We start from the raw sequence: 27660 nt of genomic DNA, 5'->3' as shown, positions 1-27660 counted from the left end.
TTTTTCTTTTCCTTCTTTCCGTTGCTCGTCTCCCGGTCGCATAAGCGATTCCAGCGCGCGGCTCGCAACTCTTTTCAGATCCACGGTTCGAATAAGAATTGGATTTCATAGAAATGCAAGAGTCGCTGGCGGCCGTGCATCGGCCGGAAAGGGTGCAATGCACTTTCCCCCCACGTACGTTCCGACATTTTCGAACGATCCGGTCTAATATAAAAATAGAGTTGTTCGAAATGGATCAAATTAAAATTCTCATTTCTCTCGGCAAATTAAATTATCGATTTTGCGGAGGAGTAAGCACCTCGCAGCCGTCTCTGTCAATGAATATAATCCTAATATATGGCTCAAAGCGGATCCATCGTTCTCTGAAATTTTATCCCTCGCTGCGCGGACCGGCGACAGCTTCTCGGATAAGTCGATACCGAACGAAGAAGAGTAGCGAAAATTCGATCCGCGGTGCATCAACTCGTGTACCGCTCTTTTGTAGAGAATTTTGATGGATCCTGTCAGGAAAAAAAAGAGACGGAAAGAATGCCGATTCGATTTGCCGCGTGTACGTTGGTGTACATGAATAATTCAACCTCCTGCAAACTGACTGGTATTCTAAGCTCGCGGATTCGCGGCATTGAATCGCGTGTACCGTACGATTTCGACCTCTAATAAAATACGAGACAACCATGGAACCTGGTTACGTTCACGTGCGTCGCTACCATTCACCCCGAATCACGGTATTTTCGCTCGAATCGATATCGAACCGAATAGAAATGCGAAAAAAAAAAACGCTAAGTGAATGCGCAGTGGATAAACGTTGGCGTTATCGATTTCCTAGACTCACTATAAAATCAACTATGGAATAATTCAGGAAAAGAGGAGTAGCGAGTTTACTTGCTCTGAATATTTCAGTAAATTTCGTCGGATAATAAGTTGAATCGAGCTTTAGGAAACTTAAGACGCGTGGCTGGAACTTTTAATTACTTTTAGAAGTGTTGAACGTCACCGTGTGAAACATGGATGCGAATGTACCTATGTTTGACGAGAGTTAGTTGAGATTCAAATCGGAGGAGCGGATAATTAAGGTAGCAGGTGCATTCTTTCGGCGAATGAAAACGGGAAGCGCGTAAACGAATTCGATGGCAGTCGCATTTGAATGCGAACCGCGTAATCTGGAGAGAAAGAATGAAACGTGAACGAGGTAGGAAAAAGTCGAGGGGGTGAAAATCGAGGCCGAGCGCGTCAATGTAAACGTTGGCCAGTTAATGGTCAACGAGACTTTCCTCGTCTCGTCTCGTTCTGAATGTCCGAGAGGGAGGGGCTAATACAGAGGGTAGGCGCCGGCTCGACGTTGAAGTATCGGCATATAAAGGCCGGTTACGTTCATAGGATGGTTGAAATTACCAACCGGCAATGGCGCGGAGCAAGGGCCCGCCTGACAAACGACGAAAAATTTAGCGGTAATCTCGAGGCAGGTCTGGACCAGGCAATTCCCTCGTTGCCTCTGCACTCTACACTCTACGCTCTGTAGACGTTGCTCGCTTTATGTGCGCCTCTTTGACTCGCGCACCCACCAACAACCTTCTTCCACCCTCTGTTACCCTTCCCGGTTCGCCTCCTTCTCGCCACCGCACCGCGTCGAGCTGATGCTTCCCTCCGCTTTTCTCGTCCTTTCATCTCCTGCCTCATCTTTCTCATCCGCCTTTCTTCAGCGCCGGACTGAGAGAGTCTGTACACCGTACAATCGCCGCGGAAAGTTTTCGTCTGGAAATTTCGACGAGGATGCCTTTCCACCCTCTCTCTCTCTCCCTCTTTTACCTGCAATTCTCAACAACCCCATCCCCTCTTGCTCGAATAGATATAGAAAAGGAAGATTTCGCGAGGAATAAATTTTTCGACGATTCTCTCTCGTTCCGGCTGGCCGAGCCAACGACCAACGGAGAATATTTTACGCCGCAGGGTGAAGGCGAGAGAGGACGATGCCGAGGGTGGTAGTAGTGGTGGTGGTGGTTGATGAAAATATTAGCGACGGCGTACGAAAGGGAAGCAGCACGGTTTCTTGCTGGCCGGGAAGCAAGAACAAAGATGGTCGAGAATAATGAGGCGGCAGAACGAGCGGAAATACACGGGGCCTTTAGCTTGTACGACAGAGAACGTTCGAAGCACATTTAACTATAGGAAGACCGAAGTTTTTCTTTGCGTCGCTGATCATTTCGAGAGGCCTGGGGGATGGGTTCCTTTGTCTTTGCAACGATACAGAGTAGCTTCCTTCGCGCTCGAATTATTTCAGAGTTGTCGGAAAAATTTCAACGACCCATCCCGTCTCGTCTCGTCTCGTCTCGTCTCGTCTCGTTCCGTTCGTTCCGTATTTCTATCCCATCCACCGGAAACGCTGGATTCTACCGAACGAATTCAGTCGATAGATTTTTATCTTTGTATCGTCTGTGTAACGCGAGCACCAGGATCGTTGGTATTCTCGCGAGATACGCACGAAGGAACATCTCGAACAAGCTTATCCGCGTAAGGTACACAAAAGTCCTGAGAGCTTTATATACTATTTGCAGCTGCAAAGGTAAACACGTACACGTGAGAGGAGAGGGATAAACGGTGAAACGAGAACATCCTTTATATATTTGATCGTGGACTACGTTTAGATCCATTTCGAAGGAAATTGGAAGAAAGTGCAGGACTGAGAGAGGGAGAAAAGGGACGCGTCGATGTTGGATCTACTCAAATATTTGTATTTTCTTCGACCGGTATCGTCGATGTTTGCTACGTTTAACTCGAGTATTTGTGGTTGATAGTAAACACGATACAGGGGACAAGTACGTAAGAAATCATCGTCCTTCTAAAAAATTGAAACGTCAAAGGAAAAAATAACGTTTACAGAAGTATTCAAGAAGTAACGAACAATCCTTTGAAAGTATCAGTCTCGACGTTGGCATTAAAATATTAATGCCAAATGAATGAACGCTTAGCCTCTGTTCCAAGTCAGACGAGAACTGGAAAGAACTCCGGCTTTATACGGAGATCCTTCTTTGGAAATAATACAAAAGGCATGCATAATTCCCGGTATACATTATAATGTGCTCCATCTGCGCTGCAGGACGGTTACGTTCATAAAATTTGCATTTACCCTGAACTCGCTTGGCAAACTACCTCCTATTCGCGAAAAAGAAGTTGGAATTATGCGATACGCGAGGAACCTCGTAGTCTGATTGTGGACAGATGTACAATTACGTAAGAGGGTTTTCCAGCACTAGAATAAGAGAGGTACGTTTTCAGGAGGATAAAAGAAACGTTGAAGACGAAACCCTGCAAAATGGCTGACTCTGTGCATCGACATCAGCACCAACTACACCGTTAATTCGAAGATAAAAAAAGAAAAAAAGAAAAAAAGAGAGGAAAATACATGCCAAGGGGCCCACAAGGGAAATGTTTACAGTGCTGAACTGATGCGCCAACGATCCTGCGGAATGCGAGAGGGTGGTTATAGCGATAGTTAGGAAACCAACAGCGACGATGAAAGTCGTAGCATGGTTTTTCCTCTATTTTCATGGAAACGGCACGCGAAACTATCTCGTTCTTTCGTTACTGCAATTTATTTTCAACCGGGCGCAGTTAATGAAACGTATCTGCACGCGGCAAGAATTTAGAAGTGGGAAAAATAAGACTCGATGAAAATTCAAATATTATCGAAGAGAAAATTTTCTCACTGTTCCAGATATCAAAATATCATCATTCCTGTAAGTCAACCTGTACCTAGTCGGGATGTTTGTCTTTCGAATTGGAAACTTTTGCTAAAACAGTCACTGTGTCGTTCGTCTTTACACTTGTTGACTTTTCCACATTCTTGTAAACGCCCCATGACTTTCCCTTTCTCCTGACATTGGTCCATTGAAACTTTTAAATGACCGCGAAATGATCTTGAACCAGAAACTGATTCGAGCTCGATCGCTTGCCAAACTTTGCAATCGTTCCTTCATCGATCAAAAGTTATCTGATTATCGTGTACGATTGAAGAATTCGGCTAACTCGATTGGAAAGTTTTTATTGCGAGACAAAACATTCCTTAAATCATTGAGAAGACACGGGTAACTTAAAGTTTCTCAATCATAAACGTGGAAATAAATAAATGCAATTTTGGGTGGCAATGTTAAAAACATTCCAAATAATTAAAAAGAATAATCGAAGAATAAAATAGTTAAGGTAGGTTATAAATTCTAATCGAGCAATCGCGGTGGAAGTAAACATCGTATCCTCTAAGATATCCTCTCTTCTCCTTTTCCTTCCTCTTTCATCCACGAACAGGCTGTTTGTTTGTACTCGTAGTCTCGTTAGAGGCACGCTTGAATACTTCTAACGAGGAACGAACGAGAACGAGGGGATAGACCAGCCAGGGTAATCCAAAATATATTACTGGGGCTTTGTACCTTTGTACCTTGCCCGAGCTGCCCTTGGGGGTGGTCTTCCCCACCAATCTCCCTTTTCCATCCTACTCTTTTTCCATCCCAGCCTCCTTCCTTTTTTCCCTAGCCTCTGTTTCTCTCTCCCTCTCGCGCCACCCAGCAACCCCTTTTACCCTGGAGTTATTACCACGCCAGGACCGAGAACCGCAAGCCCCGCACGCATAGATAACGGCTTGGCCGCGCTCGAAATGAATTCGAATCGCGGAGAATTTAAAAGCCCGCAGGTAGAACGTTCGAAAAGTATTCTCGTGCGCGTGCTCGTACGAGAACGGTTTGCGGAACGCGTAAACGCGGACAGGGGGAAAGAAAAATACCTGGCGTTCTGGGACAAAAATTTCATCGTGCCCGATTTTTTTTATCACCACGCCCACCAGCCGCTACCACGTGCACGAGGCGAACAATCGATAAAGCCCGAGATTTATTCTCGTGGACGATTCTCGACCGTTTCGCGTGTATACTATTTCTTGGATACGGTAAGACGACGAGGAGATAATTAAATTAAGTCCTACATCGAGCTAAACCTCGCAGCACCTTTTTGTCGAAAGCATTCAATTCTATCCGTTTATCGTTACAATTGCCGCGCTGCTAAGCTAATTGAAACGCGGCACCGCGACAATGTTGAATACTACACAACAGGTTCGAGCGACCGTTATTGATTAACAATTAAACCCGTCACGTTGTATAAACGTGTCCGTTGCGATGGTTCGTTCGGTGGGTTCTTGGAATCCTTCTCTTAGGGGTGGGTTACAGTTCGATGACCCGTAGGGGTAGCGGATCGTATATTCTCCTGTCAGAAACATTTATTTTTCACATCGTATCCGCGGCGATGATCCGCGTAGCTGTTCATTCGCGTATGTAAAATTGCGGCCGCCTGGCGGTGTCTGTTCTGTTCAAATAATGTATCGCATCGTGTGCACCGGCGAAAATTTACTGCTAATTACTTTTCCCTCCGCGGTTCGGTCGACCCTGCTGGGATTGTAAATAGGTAGCAAGATTCACGGATGGACGGCGATATCGGAATTAATTAAACTCGAGATTCTTAATTAAATCAACGCTCGCGGGCAAAAGGGATTGTCTTTGTGACACGAACGATTGTCCATGCTACCCATTGCCCATTAGTATATCGTAGTATGATATTTGATTTTACCGGTGACCCAGTTTTCCCCTCAGATTCCTCGCGACCTTTGATCCCCGTACACCGTTGTAGTTTACAGAAGACTGACCGAGCCACGATAGAATTGCACGTTTTTTAACCTCTTTTTTTTCAGCCGTGGAACAATGTCCTCTTGCTCTAATTGCCGCCGTTAACGTATTCACTCATTTTGGTTCGAGCGAACGAATTAACACGCCAGACCGGGCGGAAAATCGTGGCGCACGCTCGAGCGTTAACACTTTGCTGCTCGACATCTGGATCGAGCTTTTCACCCTTTTCGGAGATATCGAACGTAACCTTCCTTCTTGTTTTAATTTTCAAGCCAACCTCGTCGCGCAGGAAATCTGACAAACGAGCCAAAAATACGCGGGACGCGAAGACTGCCTGGTTGGATTCCCTTCTTAGGAAGGTAAGATACTTTGAAATCGAGTTTGAATGGAAAGCACGGAACTTGTTAAGAAGTATTCAGAAATTATAGTTTCCTACGTGTATTAGCTGGCTGATTGTTACTCGACTTTCATTCTTCCCGCTGCTAAAGTACTTTCCAGCCACTTTGAATTACGCTGATGTAGGTCAACGTCTATCAACTCGTACACGCTTCGTTATTTGGCTCGTTACCTAAAATACGAGACTGCGAAACTTTCAATCGTTTGCTTGTTCGAACTAAAGCAGATGATTTGTATTTTGAAGTCGTTGCTTCGTTATTCGAAAATAATTTAATAATTAACACCTCTGGGATCAGCTTATCACGAGCTACAAGACAAGAGCGCGAAACGAATCTCATAACTTTACGATGGGCGGCGTAAATTGAACAACCGAGCGTTTACATCCATGGATGCGCCGTATTTACATAGCATTAAGACAGTAAGCGTACCTGGGTAAATACCTCAGCGAGTAATTACACTAAACGTTTCACCTGAATATAACATTCGAAATGGCTGAGGGAACTCATTCTAATGTAAACTGTACGATTAAGCAAAGGACGATTAAAAATTGGCAAGTATATTTTACAGAGCCGTTCAAAGGGGATATTTTTCAACCCGTTTCTCTCTCTCTTATATCTCATCCATTCTTCCAAGCTACCCTGATCACCTTTCTCCTTCTTTTCCCCACGGTTCGCGATATATTTCACGATACGAATACCGAGGTTCGGCTGGGAATCCTGACGTCGGTAAACGCCGAGTCTTCGACGTCGAAGAATGTCGTAGCTACCCGTCAACCCCCGTCAATCCTTCTCTGTCCACGACTACTGCCCTCCACAATGATGTTTTTCTCTCCGTGGTACTTGCTACCGTCAAAGAAAACCCTTCCCCCATTCACCGGCGGTACCATTATCGAGACCGTTTCACCGGTGATCGGCATGCAAGCCCGATGCAACGGTTTTCGAAATAATACACCTGTATATCGCGAGTATATTTTTATCGGTCGATCCGGTCGGCTCCATCGATTCGTCGCAAGCGAGGCGCAAAAGCTTCGACCCGAGAGAGAACGAGAAGAATCGGATACGGGGGTGGAAGCGTAGCGGAGGAAAAGAGCGACGAAGACGGAGAGGAGAAAGAGAGGCAATGAAAAAGAGGCGAAAGAGGAGGGGAAAGAGGGCCGCTGAGAGAAAGGGTGGAAAACGGGGAAGGAAAAGGAAAAGAGAGAAAGAGGTTCGCCCACGCCACCCACGGTAATTATCGAAGGCGGGGTTGTCGACCTCTTTTAGTCCTGCCTGCTTGGACTTTTACCGCTGCTTGCCTCGAGGATGGTGTTCGTCTCAAAGAGAGCTACCTATGTTACGTAGCAGCGTGATATCAGAGATACACTGACGGACAAAAGAAAGTTTAAAGGATAAACGATACGATATCTAACTACCTTTCCGCGAGAGCAATGAATTTTTCTTACGAATACGTAGAGCAGTATCGAAATATTAATTTTTAATATCTTCGATAATCTATTTTATGGCGTGCCGCGCTAGATATGAATATTTCTACTCTGGCGGTTCGCATGTGCTTCGTGGATAAGATTTTAATAAAAATCTTCGTTAAAAGATAAGTAGCGGCCGTATGAAATGAACGAAATTGGAAATGAAAAACAGAAGAAAGTTACTCGTTTATTGCCGTGTAGGTACACTGGCCAGCTTAACGGGGTTCCGTGCGTACACTTTTCAGAATAACTAATCGCCTCGATATTCGATCTCGCAGACGTTCGCGTAGCCGTTTATCGGATTTCGATTCCAATGAAATTATACGGTTCGCATCGAATCGAGCCCGATAGTTGGGCTGAAATTAGCTGGCCACCAGTGCACCTACGTTTTCAAGCTACATTCTTTCCTCTGTAACAAATGATACACCCTTCTTCGTTCACCCCTGGCATTCGGTGGGTGTAGTTTGTTAATTCGAAATACGTTAAACTCGATCAAACTAATGGTTTATCATTTGCCACGGTATAGAAATAATATATGGGTGATTGAAAATTCGAGATACGAGCGGACCGGTTAAAACGTGACCTATTTAAGTATCGATATCATACACGTTCTATCAGCCCTTTGATCGAGCCTGGGCGAATATAAATTGGCTTCACATTGGCGAAAAATTGTTTGAAAGTTACTTAACGATTTTCGATATCATTTCCCTTGGAACAATTTATCTTTAACGTTTTTAGTTACAAAAATGTTCCGCTTTCTGATCATTTCTAATTAAGATTTCAATTAAAGCAACGAGTTCTTTTACGATAGTTTTTATTTTATGGAACGTTAATAATAGTACATACCTCGATAGAACAAGATGCAACGAAAATCTGACTCTTCTGAGATTTCTATGGACTCTTCTAACTGCTAACGAGCCGAAACTTCTGCCTGTCGAACTAGAACACTCCGAGTTGCCTTCCTTCACTTTTTGTCCCCCTTTTTCTCGTTCCTCCTGTCTCGCTTTTATCCCAGAGAGTTTTTTAAACGAAGAAGAGGAAAGTCGGCGGAAGTTCCGGCAACTCTGCCACGGTTGAACGAGCGGAGTCAATTTTTCATCGCTTTTAGTTGCACTTTCGATGGATCACACAAAGAATGGCTACCGAACACCAGAGGAGACTTATTTTCCACTCACGCCATGTTGAAACCTTTACGAAAACTACTACTCGAAGCTTTCTTCACTTATATAATTCCTATTATATTGTTAAGAACAGGTATCTCATTGGCTCAATCAGTTAAAATTCCACCAATGACAAGCGTACAGTGATTTGGCGCCTAATATAGCCAACAGCCAATCACGGAAGAGATTACTTCAGTGACCACGTGACACGATCGCTGCAATACTTTTTGACAAGAAGCTGGAGAAGAAGCGTGCGTCTCGTGGCTGTGAATAATTTCACGTTGTTTAACGGTATATAATCGTCGAAAAGTTCCGAATATTTAAGTATTTCGAGTCGCGTTTGCTGTGCGTTATAAGATTCTATTAATTTAACCTCGTTTTATCGCGTGTGGTGTGTTTAAAAGGACTTTAACAATTCAACGGGTGACATCGGACGATGGCGTCCTTTTTCTTGAACAACAAGAGGGTCTAATCGTAGCGTCTCTCCACATGTAAGTACCTATTTACATTTATACTTGTTTATTATACGATCAAATACGAATGCTCGCAGCAAGGTTAATGTCGTTCGCGTTCAGTACAAAACATTGAAAAAAGGTTAGAGAGAGGGGGCACGTAGACGGCGTAGAAAAAGCAAGCACATTAGAGTGATATCGATTCCCTCTCGTCTGCCTGTTTGTCTCGTTGTTCTTTCTCCGGTTTTCCGTTCTGGATTTACGTTAATGGTTGTACAGAGTGTACGGGGTATCGCGAGATCACATTACTCGTTCGAACGGCAAAGTATCTCGAGTCACGTAATTCCTTGAGACGGCCGCCAGATTTCTCTTCGGGTAACGTAGTAAACAAAGGAAAAAAAAATGACGTTACACAAGTGTATTGTGTATTCGCGTTTCAACGATGGAACGTGTAGTTTGTCGAAAATATACGCGCGTTGCTCGGTACGATAGAAGGAAAGGGAACACGGTCCATCGTGTAGGGGAAGATAGAGAGATGATTTATGTAGGCCATGCAGGTACAATTTGTATCATGTCAGTTTTTACCGACCGAGACGTAGCTACGAGGGTGGCTGAGTTATTGCTCTAGTCAGCCTTGTCGAGGCACTTCTGAAACAACTAAAATGATGCGATCAACGTAGAGAAGGGGCCGAAAGAAATGTCTTGTCCCGTTTAACGTTTAATCCTATCGTTTTATCAAACATAAAAGCCATTATTGGAGGTTATATAAGATATTTATAAGAAGAATAAAATAATCGTTGACGGTTAGATGATATTTTCAAAAATAGAAAAAGAAATCTCCCGGAGGGCGTTGTAAAAATTCATTACCATCCGGGAACACGATATTCGACACAGAGACGAGCAACGGGCACGGTAGCAGCGCCGTGAGAATTCATTTTCCCCATGTTCCACGTATCTTTGGATTTAGCCGAGCCGCGTGACGCGAATACGGAGTTGCCTGGAAATCTCTGAGCGGATAGGATAGGATAGAATAGGATAGGCAGTTTTGGCGCGGAGCCCGTTGTTTAAAGGAGCCGAAGTGGTTGAAACAGGACCCTGCCGGTAGTCGGACAATATTACTTCCCATCCAGTCGAGCACTTGCTACGGTAACGTCCCACTAATTCGCAGACTCGCCTCGTCGACGAGGAAAACGGAGTATTACTGTCTGCCGGATGCTCCTACTAGCATTTGAATCTCCTCTCTCTGAGAATCGTCTGAGCGCGTATCAGACCGTAATAAAGACGCGTACCTTGCTTACGTTCCCTACGTGGCTGGGATAAGGGAACTTTTTCATTCAACAAACTCACAATCAACGTATCAATCTTCAAATTTCCAATTTTACGATTCACTCAAAAATCCTCAATAATCTCTGTTATTCAATAGTATGAAAGTTTGAAAATATTCGAAGAACGTGCTTTATTAAACGCGGTAGAAAATCTTATTCGGAATTCGTCAGTTGTAACGCGAATAAAGAAATACGGTAAAACGTATTTCGAGCGTTTCGCAATTACGTTCCCGGTTGTACGTTGGTAGAAAAATACTTTTCGCGTTAAAATATGAATACCTTTGGTTCGTTATTCTCTAGGTAAAAAGTCGACTTTGTAAAAATTCCTTTTAGCAGAAGCGAATAAAACGTCGGCCGTTATGTAGTAGCGGTCGGAATTTTACGCCATCCATTGATATAATCGAGACTATTCATTCTGTGTAACAGACCATATCGGGCGTACTTGCAATGAAATCATCTCGTCGAACGTATACCGTGCATTCAGTCTTTTACAGCGATAAGAGCTCTGAACAGTGAGGCATGAGAGCCGCTTCTATATCGCATACAGCATAATTCTGGAACCGGAAATAAAAGTTACCTTAACGTTTGCTTTCAATTGCGCGAATACGTTTTTTCAGCCATGAAAATGAATGTCAAGCATCGTACATTTCTATCGAGAAAATTTCGATTCTTTTCACCCAACCGTGCGCCTATATAATTCCCTAACGAGAATTTATTTTTCAATTTCACTTAACGTTCGAAAAATGTTAATGGAAAAAACAATTTCTGAAATTGCTTTCAACTCTTCAAATATAGCCAGAAAATGATTCCCTTTGAACTGTATAAATATGACTATTCATGATATGATAAGTAATTAATTACTTATCGATTCGGCGCGAATTCGGTGGCAATTGAGAATAGAGATCGAAACGCGGAAAGGGTAAGGAGGCGAATGAGAGTCGAATGACTAGCGGACGACGAGGATTCGCTGGACTAGCGGGGGTGGCGAAAGGACGGCTTAGGTCGAAAGCGTTGAGTTTTGCCATGCAAAACGCGACAGGGCCCGCGAGCGATCGGACAATGACATCTTCCAGAACAATTCATTGTTCCAAGGAAGCTCGTTCGCTTACAAGCCCCAGCCCAGTAGTAGCGGTAGAGCGTCTCTGCTCGCAGTTTCTCCGGTTGCCTCCGCCCCGCTGACGGTTAGTTGCCGCGGGCCGTCTCATTGAATACACGCGGGGACAATGTAGTCTGCACAATACCGGTGTCAGCCGGAAATGACGCCACGGGGAGAGGTGTACGCGTAGTGGAGTTTCACGAATTGCCGGCGTTAAGGCAGCCAGTGCACAACCCCTCTGCAAACGTGTTCGTATCTCTGCTAGTTGCGCGTTACGCACAATTGGCCGTGTCGCAAAGCTGATACAAACGCGAGCCCGCGCTGACTGGCTTGTTCTCCCCGTTCTCGCGCACTGATACTGTCATTACCGGGTCCATGTGTTTCTGCAAGTTTTTCGACCAGTCTCGCCGGTGTCTCGATAAGCGAACGCCGTGTAACAGGATTCATTAACGTCGCCGCGAACAATCGTCACCAAACTCCGACGGGAGTGGTATAATGGTATCGATCAGACGAGTTAGATGGGAACGGTTTTAAGTATCTTCGCAGGACCGCCATTGAATCGGCTTCGGTGTCGAATGAAATGATTCTCTGACGATTCGGTCGTCCTTTGTCACGGTTACGGAACCAGGAAAGTTTGATTGGCAACGCGGGGTGGAAAATACGATATTGATTTTGACGATCTTCGAATTGATAGGACGGTATTTGTGTAGTTTCACGGGTGCGATTGTGGTGGTTTTAATTATTCGTATCATCGCGTAATGAACTATGACAGTAAACTTTTCTGTACTAAAGGGTAATGCTTTAGGAATAGACGTCGAAAGTTTCTCGGGTATTTAATCGATAATTCGTTGAATGAATTTACTCGATGCAAAATCGTCGTTGGTAAATGTCTGGTCATGATATTGCCTTAATTAGACGGATGAATTAGAAAACTTTTAATTAGTTCCTCGAAGAATTAAATCTTGCAGCGGAACTTATTGGTATTGTACGATGTATGCCGAGAATAATTGAAAGATTTTCATAAAATTTTCGTCAAATACTTGACATAATTTCCTTATCGTATATGTGGAAAAAAAAACAGCGACTGTCGTACGAACACCTTTTCGAACTGAATGGAATCAGGTTGTTTGGCCGCGGTACACTTTCCAGACAATGATATCAGCCGCAACGAGTCGCAAAAGTTGGCGAAACTTTTTTAATTAACGCATTACATAGCCACTCTGTGAAATGGCAAATTCATTTATCACGAGCGCGAAGTTTGTTATAAAAGGACGAAAGCTCGTTCAGAAAGTTTATCGCAACGCAGGAATCAACGATCGCGTTGTATAAAACATGCATTTATAAACAGTCTTCCCTTTATTTTTCAACTTCGCTCAATCATTTTTCTAATTTTCAAATCATTATTTTGCTATGCGAAAAATTCAATTGAATTAGTTGAATTATTGTCCGTTCTGTTATAATATTCGACTCCGGAGAAAGACGCTCGTTTCATCCGTTGCACTTTCACTGGCCATTCGAACGGAGATCAATGTCCTTTGCCAAGGTTCGCAAGTCGTATTGACCTCGGGCCAAGAAAGATACGAGCGGGGATGGTGGCCGTTCTAAGGAGTGTAACGATTGCAAGAAAGTGGGCCAACAAAACAAACGGTTCGCTCGACACGGCATGCGATCCACACGTTGCAAACTGTTGCTACGCTTCTGGCAAGAACCTGCTACGTGTACCTTTTTATTTACAACGGTCACATAACTGTGTTAGAGGGACAGGCCGAAGCGAAGGGACGACATCGCGTGTAGAAGGAAGGGTGGTTCGTTGTACGGAAAGGGTAATTTGCAGTCGGTCGACTGGTTGTAAGAAAGAGAGAAAGAAAAGAAACCGTTCGGAGCAGGACAGAGGGATAGAAAGAAGGATAAATAGAGATCGTGGAGGAAGAGAGGAACCAATGTCCCCTAGAGATGGGTGAACGCGACTGAAGGAGAACGATATTGCTCCTTGGTGGTAGCTACGGCCACCGTTGCCTTCTACTTTTTCTCCTTCCTCTATCCCGCTGAGCATGAACACGAGGGAAAGGATAAAAAGATTACCGGAGCAAATACCCGAGCTGAGCGAATTCGTCGTCGAATGGACCAACGCGAACAGATAGAAATCTTTCGCCTTCCTTTCAAACGGCAAACAGCCTGCACAATCCCTTATCCACCGGGATAATCGATCTATTAATTCTTTCATCGAAATCCCTTTTAGCGCTGAACTTCGATCGAATCTATTGGATTCATTGATTTCCAACGAAAGAATCCCAAGCTTTGGAAGAAAAAAACACCGATTTCTTTAGATTTAACGATTTGCGTTATATTATATTATATTTTTTTATATTTTACGTTGAAAAGGATTCTATATTGTTGTTCGTAAAACTGAAATTGAAATTGTATCCCAAGTGACGTATACGGGTCTTAAAAGAGTGTACATCAGCCTTCTGTTAGTCGTATATCCTGTCCGGATCAAAGGACAGTAATCTTTACGGGATTTCACGGAAAATCCATGGAATTTATGAAGCATCCTGCTGACATTTTTTCAGCTTTCGAGAATCTCAAAGTTAAGAACACCTGGCAGCTGGAAACCCTCGTTAAAAATACACCCCTTCTGTGAATTATTTAGTCCCGTTCATTTTGTTGCCTTCCATTTGGAGCGAGGAATAGTTACGAAATAATTTTAGCTACATTCAATGCTGCATCTTATCAAAGATTCAGAAACGTCGAGATATTTTAAAAATTTATCAGACTTTTCCACTTTAAATATTTATTTATCAAAGTTAATCCAAATAATTTTCAAAGACTTTTTTTTATGGGAATTGCGCGCAAAGTACGTAGATCTGGCTACGGTTTAGACAGCGCGTTTACCATAACGCTTTCCCATTGTGTATTCTCCATATGAACGTCCCGTCGAGAAGGTGCGTTCTTTTGATCCACCCTAGCTCTTCAGCCCTCGAAAAAAAAGCGGATCGTAGTAGGAGGAGGAACGACGTCCTTTGCGTATCGCCTACCAGGCGTGCGAGACACGAAGTCCTTTAGGAAGGACGAGAGCAAGCATAGGCGGAAATAATATTTTACCGACGAGTCAACGACCGAAGAAGTACGCTCTTATCTCTAGAAGGAATATCTTTAAAATCGGAAGCGGGGGAGATTTCGATTAAAAAAAAAAAAAAAAAAAAAAAAAATGGGGAAAAAGATGTTCCGCGCTTTTTGCACGGAACGTTCGAGGAAACAGCATCGATGCGTGAATGTAAAACGCGACGCGAAACCCTCTCGCTTTACTTCGTGAAGTGAGTTTGCTTTGGAAGAGAATTTTATTTGATCTCAGTCGGAAAGTTAAAGTTCGCTCGAACGAAAATTGAGAAGTTCCACTGATATTCCCGTGACTGGTTAACGTTGAACTGTGCCCTCAAAAGTTGGGCATAAATATAGATCGTTTCTTCTTTTTTCTGAAAGAATGAGAAATTCTATTCGTTAGATATTCTCAGAAATGAAAATCGCCGAAGGGAAGGGTGGAGGAATTAATTGAATTCAACGAATTAAATTTCCACTTCGGACTAGTTTTGGTCCCGCTCCACGGCGTAGTACAACTTCTTTCTAGATCGCCGACCTACATTTCTCATTTTCTTGGTTCATTTCAATTTTACAAACACCCGCGATCTATTTTATATCCCGAAACGTGTTCTCACGAGTAAACTTGTAAGCAAAGACGTTGGCCGATTCCCTAGCCGGCAGCGTAGTTCGCGCGTGCCTTTCTAGGGCAACAGACAGGCTGGAGAACGGTTGCGGCATCAAACCGGAAGGCATCTCCCCGAGGGCGTTTACGTCGCCAGGCGACATCAGTCAAACCGACTGTTACTTTGGTCGACGCGCGTTATCGTGAAAAGCAGAGGTGGATGGGATAGGGAAAAGATGGAAGGTGAAAGAGGAGACAGCAGAGAGAGCACCCAGAGGGTGGTGCTAGTCGAGTGGGTGAAAGGAGGGTTCGGGAAGGAGAAAGCTCGACTATTCCCAGGTGTAGTCGTGCCGTATCTCATTCTCGACGTGAGGCGTCAGGTTGGCTGAGACGAGATGCCTCGTATCGAATTTGCGTCGTATTTGCTCGGGGAAGGTGACGAGACGACACCTTCCTTCCGCTTCCTTCGGCATCCTTTCTGTGTACGCTGTTCGAGCTACGCGATTCCTGTTACCACGCGAACGTTTTAAACGTCTAGAAAACACTGTGCACCCTTTTCTCTTTTTTCTCGATAAGCACTCCACTCGAGTCTCGATCGAGGAGCAATAGATAAATTTAGTATGGAATCTTCTACTCGTTTTAGTTTACAATTTACATGAAAATAACTCTGTGCATATATAATATTCGAATTTCGTATCGACGGCAGTTCTCTTTTCCCTTTCTCGGTATCGTTAAAGCGCGAACGTCCAAGATAGCATGGCTTACGGTGCTTTTTTCCCAGCGTACGCGAGAAAAATCGTGGGTGGAAACGCGTTTACACGAAGCGAGCAGAGAGTCGCGTAGCTAGCATACAAAGGTCGCCGTCTCTCAAGAAGAGCCGTCAAAACGTTTTCTCTGGCGGTAACCAGCGCTGTCCCACTCGACGCACGACAGGTGAAGGGCACCCTCGTGTCAGCCTGCTGGCTGGCTGGTCGGTCCTGAATTTAAAGTTACGCCACTGGCAGCGAATAGACGGGGACAAGGGTTGGCCAGAGTGGGTGAGATGGAATGAGAGGTAATGAGAGAGGAAGAGAGAAGGAGAATGAGAAAGAGCGAATAGGGTGGTTCGAGAGGGCAAGGCGAAACCATGAGCCATCGACCCGAGAGTCGGCTTCGAGCTCGTTATACTCTCCTACAGGATGCATCCACGTCTCTGCATCTCCATGCAGTTGTACGAAAAGCGGGGAGGGGTTAGGGCACATTCACCGCAGCGCATCGTGTACTACCACCACCCCCGCCCTCTCCGCTCCACGCTCCTCGTGCCGTGCCATTCAATGTGCCACACTGCTACCACCCCCCTCGGTCACGGCTATCGTCGTATCGCGCGCTTGATACGAAAACTGTGCATACACCGGCTGCGATGAAAATCGTGTTGCGATCGACTGTACGCGTCGCCTCGCCTCACCTCGCCTCACCTCGCTGCTACATTTCCGAAAAGTAAATCCAACTCGTGGAATAAACTGTCCGCCGCCATTTCGCAGCTCCTGTTTGGAAAAAGAGAGAGCAATTTTGAAATTGGACAGGGGTGCGCGCGCGTACTCGTTACCGACTCGATTTTAATAGCTTCCGGTATAACCGTTTCACTCGCACCGACTTCAGAATTCGGAAAAGCGATATTCTCTCGTTAATTGAAAGTGTGCTTCGAAAATTGAGTAGGTTAATTAAATCCGCGGTCGGCCGTTGAACGAGGGCTGGGAATCGTTTCGAAATTAATAAAATATTGGATTACGAGTATGATTATGATAATAAAAATACAAGATTCAGGTTTACCTCTTTTTATCTCGACGATGTCACGATTTCCATCGCACCCTGTATATGCCAAGAGGGGAAACGCGAGAGGAAAAAGTGGGAGCTAGAGTTGTGGAAAAAGCGTGTACACCTTCTCTTTTTTTCTTTTTATCGACTTTTCCATTTTCTACGACAGAGACTAGGGAAGTGGAGATTTAGCGTTCGAATCGATGCTTTTAAATGACATTTATGTCTATATGAGAAGTGGAAGTTTTAAAATGCCGCGGGAATAATCGATACGCTCGAGCCGTTGGACAAGCCGTGAAATTGCAGCTACATTTTTGGATAACTTTCGTTTCGTTCGATGGTGACCCGTTCCTTTCCGTCTAGTAAATTTCGATTCTGATCCAAATTTTCTCGAATGCGGTGGGAAAATATCGAAAAACGCGTGAAACACCTACGTATCATAGAATCGGTCGCAAAAATATTCGAGAAATCCTAATAAACTTAGAAAAATGTAAATAAAAATAGGAATTTAACGCGGCAACAAAGCAACGAATTGCAATTATCCGTCGCTCGGACTTTCCTCCCTTAAGATATCGATCGTCCATCCTCTCTCTTTGTTTTCCCGTGATAATTCGCGCTCGTCAAAGGTTCGCCACGGTTGTAAACGAGTCCCCGCGGTACTCGCCGCTTTATCGCGGAAATTACATTAAGCGTGGGCCGCGGTAAATGCGCGTAATTAGCCGTCGGGAGTAGCCATCAAGCTTTCGAGTCGAGTGGCAAGGAGTCTGAAATGCATTTTCTTATTTCCTCGAGGAAGGAGGATGTACGAGCGGTGTCGTTCATATTTTCAAAGTAGCCAAGAGTGTTCGCCAGCCTGCCATCGTATGAATATTAAATAACTGACGCGTACGAGAGCGCGGTCGTGTAAGAAGCAAAGCAAGACGCGTAAAAAAGTCGCGAGCTAAAGAAGCCGTACGAGAGGACAGGGAGAAAGAGGAAAATTTTATGTACTGTCGGTTTGGCTACGTTTTCACATGTGACTTGAAATCATGGTTTCATGAATTTTCCTTCTTAACGAGCCTCTCAATTTACTGCCGTGACATTTCTCGTGACATAAAACGTCGTGATTTATTGTTACGTGAAAATGCATCTTCGAACCCCGAAAGGAGGCTCGTAAAAAAGAAAAAAAAAAAAAAAATTGCTTAGCCGGGCTCGTTTCCAAAGTTCCAGTTTTCAGCAGGTTAACGAACGGGAGGAGGCTTCGTCCTCTCACCGGGGCATAAACTCGTGTCTTTTCGATGAACGAGGAGGGAATAGCCTCCCCTAAACCCTACAGAAACTCGGGATAGGCTGGCAGGAGGGGGTTAATGGATATCGAGCGAGTCGTGCCAGCCTGCTCCGCTCTGTATCTCTCTCTACGCTCGTTCAGAAGCTTCTTGAAGACCGTGAGAGGAGGACGAGTTGCTGGGCGAGTTAGTAGTTGCTTTATAGAGATCGTGGCACAACGGGTACGTAACGTTGTTCGGTCATCGGTCGGGCATGATAAAAAGGGAGGGAGCCTTGGAAAAGTAGGTGTACGAGATGCGGTCGTGTGTACACGCCTTCCAAGTACGTGCACAACGCTCGAGAATTCCTTCCTTCGTTCTCTGCCCTTTGATCCATCCCGTAATCTCTGATGCGCGAGGAATTTCTAGAACGTCACGTAGCCGATAAGAAAATTCTGTTGACGGATAATGCTTATCGAGAGCAATGGTCAGCACTTGCGATTTCTTGAGAGATAAGACTATAAAGAATCTAGCACGCGCTAATCGTAGAAAGGTTGGTTTTAAATTGCAAAAAATTCTGAAATAATTCGCGAAGAGAACGACAGTAGTCTCTAATGAGTTATCACTGACAAGAGAATGGCCGAGAGGTCGTTTGTTTTACTACTGGACGTGCGCGACGAAATTATTTGTTCGAACGTAACCGCGTTTACCGGCGATATTTCTTCTTTTTTCCTCCTGCTTCCTGAAAATGTCCCGCGAAATGACACGAGAAACGGAGAGACTCTTCGCGTGCCGCATTTTTCCGCGAATCCATTAACTCTAAGGTAATTACGTTAGCTCGAGCTAATGCAAGGTAAATTTTTCCCCGCTTCCCAGTATTCTTCCTTCGCGATCAATTCGGTACCGACAATTTTTCTCTCGAAGGAAGATAACGATAGACGAGCTTGTGGCAAGTTTGCAATCGCGCGATATAATTTCCAGAATCGACGGACGTCTTTATTCCCTCCCGTCCGTTACTTCTCCTCGATATCCTCGCGTTTCTCTAAACTGCATTAAGACGCGCCGCGAACTTCAATTTCCTCGACGGAAAATCGAACTAATCAATTCTCTATAAACGGGAATCGATCAGTTTTAACGTCGATTTCCGTTCCACGCTAACCTTGTATCATCGTTCGCCACCTTTCGTTTTTCCCGGCCAACCCTTTCTACTTACAACGAAAATCCCGCCTTTGTCGTGTTACCGGTCAACCAACGATGAATATGCGAGCGTCTCCTTGTTTCTCGCTAAGTGTTTCACTTTGCAAACGAGCACGCCTCTTACTTGTTAGAAGTTCGTATTAGCTGCGAGTGAAAGCTCGTCTAGTTTGCATTCCTGGTGTTTATTAAATTCTCAGGGTACCGGATGCGCCTCAGCTTGTCAGAGTCGAATATTTCTTACAATAGCGTGTAAAACGATTATAGTATTTCCAGATCATAATTTATCCCGCGTAGAATTTGTGCTTTTCCATTAATTGTACGCTAATGACGAAAGTATACATATAGAGGGAAAGAATGCGAGCAGTTTTCGCTTGAATTTTTCAACGTGGACAAACCTCGTTTAGAGGGTAGACAGCCGAGCAGGTGTTGTTTGTCTCGTTTAAAAATTTCATCGATGTTACATCGTTTTATCGAAAAAACGAGCGAGTTCAAGCTGTTTAACTTATCATTTATCAGCCTCGTTACGAATTCGATCGAATTAAAGTAGCCCAGGCGAGTCTGAACGTAGGTAAACACGTTTATCCTGGAATAATTTAGTAGCTGAAAGCGTGTACACACGTGACGCGTTCCGAGTTCCGCTCTACCGGGATCTAGTCGAATATCACGCGCACACGTCGTTGATGACGCTTTAATTATCCCACACGAAACTTTAAGCGGATTTCTTGAAAATTTAATCGACGCCCCCGCTTTCGCGTTTCCCGCGACACGTCTCGCAACGCCCAAAGGTGCGAAACGATTTACACGGCTCGAAGTCGCTCGCTGGACACCGATTTCAATCCAGTCGATTTCCGAACGGAGGAAACGATTCGTCCGCGGAGAATTGATCCGTTTCGCGCTCGTTGTATCCGCTTTGTCAGCCTATGAAAGGGAATTCTCGATTGCAACTGTCTTGCTCCTTTTTCGCTTTAAATAACGCGGAGGACGTTGAAGCAAGGAATGGAAGGGTTAACAAATGATCGAGCAATTTTTCTCTTAACATCTTCGTTCTAGAGAATTGGTCGAAGATAATAATCTCCTTTTTTCGTAAATTAGCTGCGCGAACGAATCGAATAGCATAAGAAGATATTACACGTTCGAGGATGTTGCGAATGGGTTTCATTGGAAAAGTAGGCGAAAAATGAAAAATAGACACGCGTACAGCTTTTGTCGTAGGAGCGTGCAACGGAGCGTCAATGAAAAGCAATGCCGACGAATGAAAATAAACGGTTCGACGGACCACTCGACGAAGCAACTGGCGTGCGTGTTACGGTTGAGAGTTTAAAGAGGGTCGATCAGGGCGTGGAGGCAAAGGGGCTGAAAGAGCACGTTCCAAGACGGTGCACCGTGGTGTAGCGAGGGCGGAAGTTAAGGTTCGACGTTTCACCCATGGTCGATCAGCAAATTGGCCCTCCTTTCGTCGTTTTACCGCGCGTAAAACTGTGACGCCTTTAACTCGACGAAGACTTAATTTACCGGCACAATCCTGCCCCGTTTCGAGCTCGGAGAACTCCAATTTTCCTCTCAACGTTTCTCGTATTTCCGCGACATCGGGTAACGACTCTCCATCGATTGAAATAAAATATATTTTATACATTCTCACTTTCTGTCCCATGAATTGGCGGAATGTGAAAATATATTCGGTTTATTCGGCTTTCCGATCGTGTATTCACCCGAGGAGGCTTAAGAACGACTGAATGAACGGTCGCGCGATAATTCGAGTGTTTAGGCAAAAGGATTATCCCTTCTCGGAGCGCGGTGCCGATACATAAACATCGTCTTTCGTATTTACGCGCTGGCCTTCGTAGACACAGGAGCCTACACCTGCTAAGGTAAGAATCGGCGCAAACTAAAATCCTTACGATTAGAATTTTACACTTTAAATAAAAAAGAAGTAGAATAGTCTAAACTTGGTCACGTCGATTCCTCTCGTAAACCGTTATCGAACTTTCCCCGTTTGAAAATTGGTTCCAATATCCTCGCGATCTGTTCCCTTCAAAATTTCCCGAGTGATTCTCGTATGGAATCTCGTTGTAACTACTCCGTGAAAGAAATCGAAGCATAACGCCGAAAGTTTGATCGAAAAGAAGGTATACTTCGACGAGTTGCAACAGTTCAATCCTACCACTTGAAATCATATTTTACCTTTTATCTTTGTCAACCCGCGTCGTTTTAAATCACAGTCCTTTATTAATGAAAATTGAAGTTATTTTTTCTCTATATCCAACGATAATTCTTAAGAGAAGAAAACAAGCTGGAAAGGAAGAATAGGGCGATGAAATTCGCCCTGTCCTCGAGGGACAAGAAGAGGATTTCATAATGACGTGATACGACGCGACGCGACCTCCAGGCAAATTCTTTTCCACCTGAAAGCATCGACGACGCAAAATAAAGGACATAAAAAAAGAAAGAAGTTTCGCGATATTCGTGAGCAGACTTTAAAGTAATAATCCAGAGGGGGGGAGGAGCAAAGTAATTTCAATTGTAAATGCCTAGCCACGTAACTTTGTTCGGCAAGGAAAATAGCCGGGACGGGAAGTAAATTTTCTTCCTCCAAGGGACGACAGCCTTAGTTTCAATCCTGATGTATCTAAATCGCTTTCCCGTCGACTTTCCGCCGCGATCCTCGCTTCTTTCCAACCCTCGATTTCACCCTGCAATACCTGCCATCCTGGCTCGATGTTCGACGGGTTAAAGGCTGCTATTGTGGTTTCACGAATAATGGTCTTAGCTTGTTTAAATGTGTGCACATTTTCGATCGAAATTTTGTATAAACTTACAATCAAAAAGATCATAATGATCATTTTAAAAACAGCCTTCGAGCCAGGATTGGATTCCTTTTTTTCAAATTATAAATAATTCGTATAATTTAATTATATTCGTATGAACGTCGGTGGTAGCAAACGCAGAGTCGAATAAATAATGATCATCGCTGACACTCGCAGCGAAACTCGACCACAATTCTTCATTAACGTACGAGACGAGTGTACTTTATTATTCATGGGTCTGTGATAAATCGTTCGGAACTGGAAAATATTTGTCAAGAAAACGTGTCGTTGCGAAGGATTCGCATGCGACCGGCGATGATCGATGATAAGCCGGTGAAGTTTAACGCGTAGGAATATAATTTTCACGGTGAAGAAAAAAAAAGCAAAAAAACAAACAGTAGATTGATGATGGAAAGCGAATAAAAGATACAGAAAGCGAGGCAAACGAGAAACAAACGAGAGCAGGAAGGGATTTGCCAGACGGTCGAGATGGATTTCTGGAAAAATAGAAGGAACGCCAAAGAGACTGAACATTTTTCAGTTGCTCTCTTGGCGGAAATAACAAGAGGAAGAAGAGCGCGGATATGGCGTGAGCAAGGGAGAAAGAGAGAAACATCTGTCGCGGTTTAGTTTCATTCGTCGCGAGAGAAACGAGAAACGTTTAAAAATTTCATTCAACTCGCACTCCTGTTTTCCTTCTATTTTGTCACGGTTGATGAACAAACAGTTGCGCGCATCCAGTTTTCCATCTGATCCTTTATTTCTGCCGTTCGCTTTCAATGCTTTTGAGGAAAATTGAAACGAGCTTTCGGATCGAAGAGAAAGCTAGCCGACTGGAGGCGATCAAATTAAAAGTAAAGAAATACAGAAGAAGATGACTGACAATTGAGAACGTGAAAGTTTCACGCTGTGGAACAGCGTCGGGGGTGGAAGAAGAAAATTCAAGAAGTAACTATTTAAATAAACCGGAAAGGATAAAAAAAGTAAAAGATATTCGAGCTGGTTAGATAGGCAAAATTAAACGCTACCTGGTTATCGTTTGATATTTTCTAAAAACATAAAAATGTTTCTTTTTCATAGAATGATAGAAGAAAACGGCAGTGGGGATAAAGTTGAACCGAAGGAAACAAAGAAAGTTTTAGAGGAAAAAGATATGAATAGAAGCGGAGGAAGCGAGTCTGTCGAGCGACAATGGTAGCAAGTTTTGTCGTGGCTCGCAAAGAATATTTTCCTACCATTTTGTCTTTTACTTTGCCCGCGGTTTAATGAGCTAAGTTTCAAACTTTCCTTCACTATTAGCCGTGACGTCGTCTTATCTCACACGCGATAATGATTAACGATCGACGACTTTATTGTAGAAGCGCTTTTCATTAATTCACTCGACTTTTTCTCGGACAATATTATTAATATCATTCAACGAAACAGATGGGCCGATGATAAATGTTCAAAAGGAGATAATAATAATAAGAGCGATAGTTTGAAGTATACTTACGATTAAATAGCCGCGGTAGAAATCAGTTTGGCGGAGTTTGCATTCGTAATGAATAAGTTATTCAGGTGGCTGAGGTGTGCCCATTGGGTGTGTATACGTAGGCCCGTCACGTTGTCTCGCATTATCCACATAATCGGAGAACGTGCCAACGAGAGAGGCGTGCTTCTACCCGTCTCGCCTTTCCCAACAGTAGTCTCTCCAATCTACTACGAGCAACCCTTCAGATTGTCTAGGGATCCGTGTACAAACCTCGGGATACTTGAGCGATAATTTTCACAGTGACTGACAGCTTTCTCTCGGAAACCTCCTCCCTCGGTATCGTTCGGGGCGCGGTGCCGCGATATTTCATCCTTTTTTTATTTTCCAGACAGAGTATTAAGCTATTTGCGTTCGCTGGATCCGTTCGCTTTGTGTTTCGACGACTTTTCCTGCTTGACGTTTCGCGATAAAACTCGATCGATACCCCCCGGTTCGTTCGTTCTTTTTTCACGCGGAATTGTTCCCCGGAAAAACAAACCGCATCGAGCAGCATCGGGAAACTTTAATCCCCTGCAATTATATCATATTTGGAAAGGATGATTTTTTTTTTTTCGAACCTTTCCCTCCGCTCCATCGAGCTACCCCGAGTTCCCTTTCGAACGGATAACTTTGCACTTTCGCGAAGTAACTTTTCACGGAAAATTTCCCGTGAGTTTCGGTTTGATTCTCCTCAAATCCAGCCTGATTTTTACACGATCTCCTACAATCATCCGTGATTGTTGAACGTTATCCAATCTCTTCTACGTGGAAAGATAAAGATCGTCATTCATTCTGTTGACATTCCGAGGTCGAATTAACGTTAGAGCGTTGTCGTAAGACAACTTACACCTGAGTACACCTTATCTACTTATCCCTAATTTCGCACAATGCACTCTTAGCGGGGACAAAGGTTGATTAAAGGTTTGCTCAGCCATTAAAATATTCCATTAACGTTGTCGCTTCTGAGGAGAGTAGGTGAGGTCAGGTTGAACGAGGAGGAAAGATGGAAAGATGAGTCGACGAGGGAGAGACGAAGGAAGGACGAGACGATGGAGGAACCTTATTAAGGGTGTCTGTTCCGCCCCCTTGAGCGCTTAAATTTCAAACTGTCGCTCTACGAAACACGGCGACGTCGTTAAGGCTCGACCGTCGAGATTAAAGGCTTTCGAGATTCGAGAGATTTAAAGTCTGGAATTGTCCGCAATTAGTGCGAAACGGTAGGAGAGGACAGAGGCGCGGCGGGCCGAGGACGGTGGGGTTGAAACGGGAGGCGAGCTCCTTCAGGAAACTACAGAGAGCTTCCTGGAAGAAGCGAAAGAACCAGGGGAACGTTAACGAGAGAGGTCTTAAGATGCGTCGCGATCATTATCGACGTTCTTCATTGTCTGAACGATGTCGTCTCATCCTTGCTCAGACAAACGTATTATTCTTCGAAACGCAAATAAGAAGACGGTTTTCCTTTGTGGATATCGCCGCGATTTCCTCCTTCTAGGTATCTCGCTTCGCGTAATTATGCACAATTGTTGGCAAACGCGACGTTTAAGTGGAAATTAGAGAAGAACGGTTTAACCTTTTCAGTCGCTAACCCTTTCCTTTCATCGTTTCATCAATTTCCAACGGCTAGTTCATCATTTAAATTACGTTCGAAGCTAACCGAAAGGCTGCTCCGTTTTTAACCCGATCCTTTGGCAGATTTTCCAATGAAAATCGTACACCGTTGACTGAATACACCCTCTCCGGAATAAAGTTACAATCTCCCTTTGCGCGGGGAACGACGGAGAGGGCTCCACTCTAACGAGACTTTTTCACGAGAAAATTCCCGAGAAATATTCTTTGGACGAACGTGTGGCGTGCGCGGAAAGTTGATCGAGAATTTTTATACACTCCAGAACGAAACAGGAAGATGTACTTCGTTAACCGTCTTGCTCTACGCAGAGTTCAAATTGGAATTTAAATAGAGACTCGACGAGACTGTCGCAATTATGGCTCCTTTACGCGGATACTGTGCAGTCGAATCAGTTCCCTTTTTGAACGAATCAAATTCGTGGTCAAAGGAAAGTTAAGGAGCAAAGTCAAAGGGAATTTTGTTTAAAAACGGCGGCTTCCACGACGCGTTTCATATTAACGATTGAAAAACAAAAATTGTTGCTTTTGTAATACTTTCAACAAAATATTGCAAATTTTATACAAATATTAGCACAACGATATAGCGAGAGCTCATTTTTTAGTTAAACCAATTCAATTTCAATTCACTTTATTTGAATACTGAAAAAAGAGAAAACATTTTTCCTTTTTGTTCTTTTTTTTTTTTTTTTCCCGAAACATCCGAACCAGATCCGTGCGTTACGTTTGAACGAAAGAAGCAAGTTTTCAGGCATGATTCGCTGACTGTATTGAAACCAGCATTCGGCCAGTTAACACAAAAGTTGATAGCCTGCAGCGATCCTTTTCAGTTCCCTTTCAATAGGAACGCGAATTCGCCGTGTCTATTTCACAAATTAGATTTACACGTGTGTCACGTGTTATCTCGTTTCCGGTATCCGACCGATCGAAAGTAACTTTCGAAGAACGAATGCACGTACGTGAATTCTCGGTGGAAAAGGTGCTCGTTCGTTTTACCGAAATAGCACTCTTGGACGCCGGAACTGCCGCTGAAACTTCCGTCCTCGTCCCTTTTTTCCCAGCAATTTTACGCGCCAGCGAATTCTGACCGAGCTAGAATATCTGTACGCTGTTTCATCGGTCGCAGCGTTCGAGCCAGGTCGAAAATAAAAATCATGGGAAAAACGATAACGTTCCTCGAAACTTGTGTATCGATCATCCGGCACACGCAGCTTCTATCGCGCCTTTTTTCCCGTCGAAGAAACGCGAAGGAAGTATAATCGGAACACGGACTTACCGATACAGATTAGGCAGCGGGCCAGCATCCTTTGATCTTGTCCTTGGACCACGGTGAACCTTGCACCCGGTAGAATCGCCGGTCGAACGTCACACGGTCGCGATCCTCGTCGTGCTCACGTTTTCGCGTTGTTCCTCTTCCGCGCCACGTACAGGCGAGCACCGTACGAGATCGTGATCGTGATCACGATCGCGATCGAGATCGAGATCGTCGGCGTACGCGGTAAGGAAGCTGGCTATCACGGTGGTGTCGAGGTCGATGCTGATGTAGCCGAGCGCGAAAGTGCACGCGGTGGTGGCGATGCAGGGTCATACGTGCGCGGCCAGACCACCAGACCAGTCGTCGCGTAATCGCGATCAGCAGACGGAGAGGAGAGGAGGGGACAGATAGGTGTAGATAGAGCAAAAGAGGTCCGGCAGAAAACGCGGCGCGTCCACCCTCGCGAAAGTCTTTGGCCTCCGGCACCGCCGGCCACGACTGATCGTGCCGGGCTACCCCCGCGAGTACTGCTGCGCATGCTTCCAACCCTCTCTTCGCTACCCTCCGCCATCCTTCTCCGTTCAACCATCCCTATCCACCCTCTTCCTCACGCGAGAGTCGTTCGCCTCTCGTACCGGTTGGAAAGGGTGCAGGTGCGACGAAGAATGAAAGGGAGGACGTACGGTGTGCGCGGTCGTTGCACGCATCCAGCATTCGGAGATGCGAACGCGACGCGTTACACTTTTGTCTTTCCATTTTTTCCATCCCTCCTTCTGTTTTCTTTCTATTCTTCCTGCACTCTTCCTCGTCGGCTGGCATTGTTTCCAACTTCTTCCGGGCACGTTACGTCTCTACCTTCGAGACGTTCGACTCGAGTAGGATCGAGCGACGGAACCAAACAACCGTCTCGCTTTCGTTCTTCCGAACATTTCGCGCGTTCCTTACAACGAAAAAGTTGTCGCCCCGCATCACCCCTCCCTTT

The 27660-nt window shown here is 44.6% G+C and overlaps 1 protein-coding gene across 7 annotated transcripts in view; it reads right to left on the bottom strand.

Annotated features, from left to right (window-relative positions):
* Window positions 1-27163, bottom strand: part of LOC114876521 (Down syndrome cell adhesion molecule-like protein Dscam2) — a 66594-nt gene extending 39431 nt beyond the window's left edge. For all 7 annotated transcript variants that reach the window (XR_003789409.2, XM_029188139.2, XM_029188098.2 and 4 more), the window contains exon 1: window positions 26700-27163. Coding sequence is in view for 6 of the 7 variants with exons in the window: in XM_029188139.2 (XP_029043972.2) it covers window positions 26700-26727 (28 nt within the window). In the remaining variant the exon portion in view is untranslated. The remainder of the gene's footprint in view (window positions 1-26699) is intronic.
* Between the last annotated feature and the right edge of the window lie 497 nt (window positions 27164-27660).

This window comes from Osmia bicornis, chromosome 4 (assembly GCF_907164935.1).
Source record: "Osmia bicornis bicornis chromosome 4, iOsmBic2.1, whole genome shotgun sequence".
In the NCBI taxonomy this organism is placed as follows: domain Eukaryota; kingdom Metazoa; phylum Arthropoda; class Insecta; order Hymenoptera; family Megachilidae; genus Osmia; species Osmia bicornis.
This window is presented reverse-complemented; position numbering and strand designations above follow the sequence as displayed.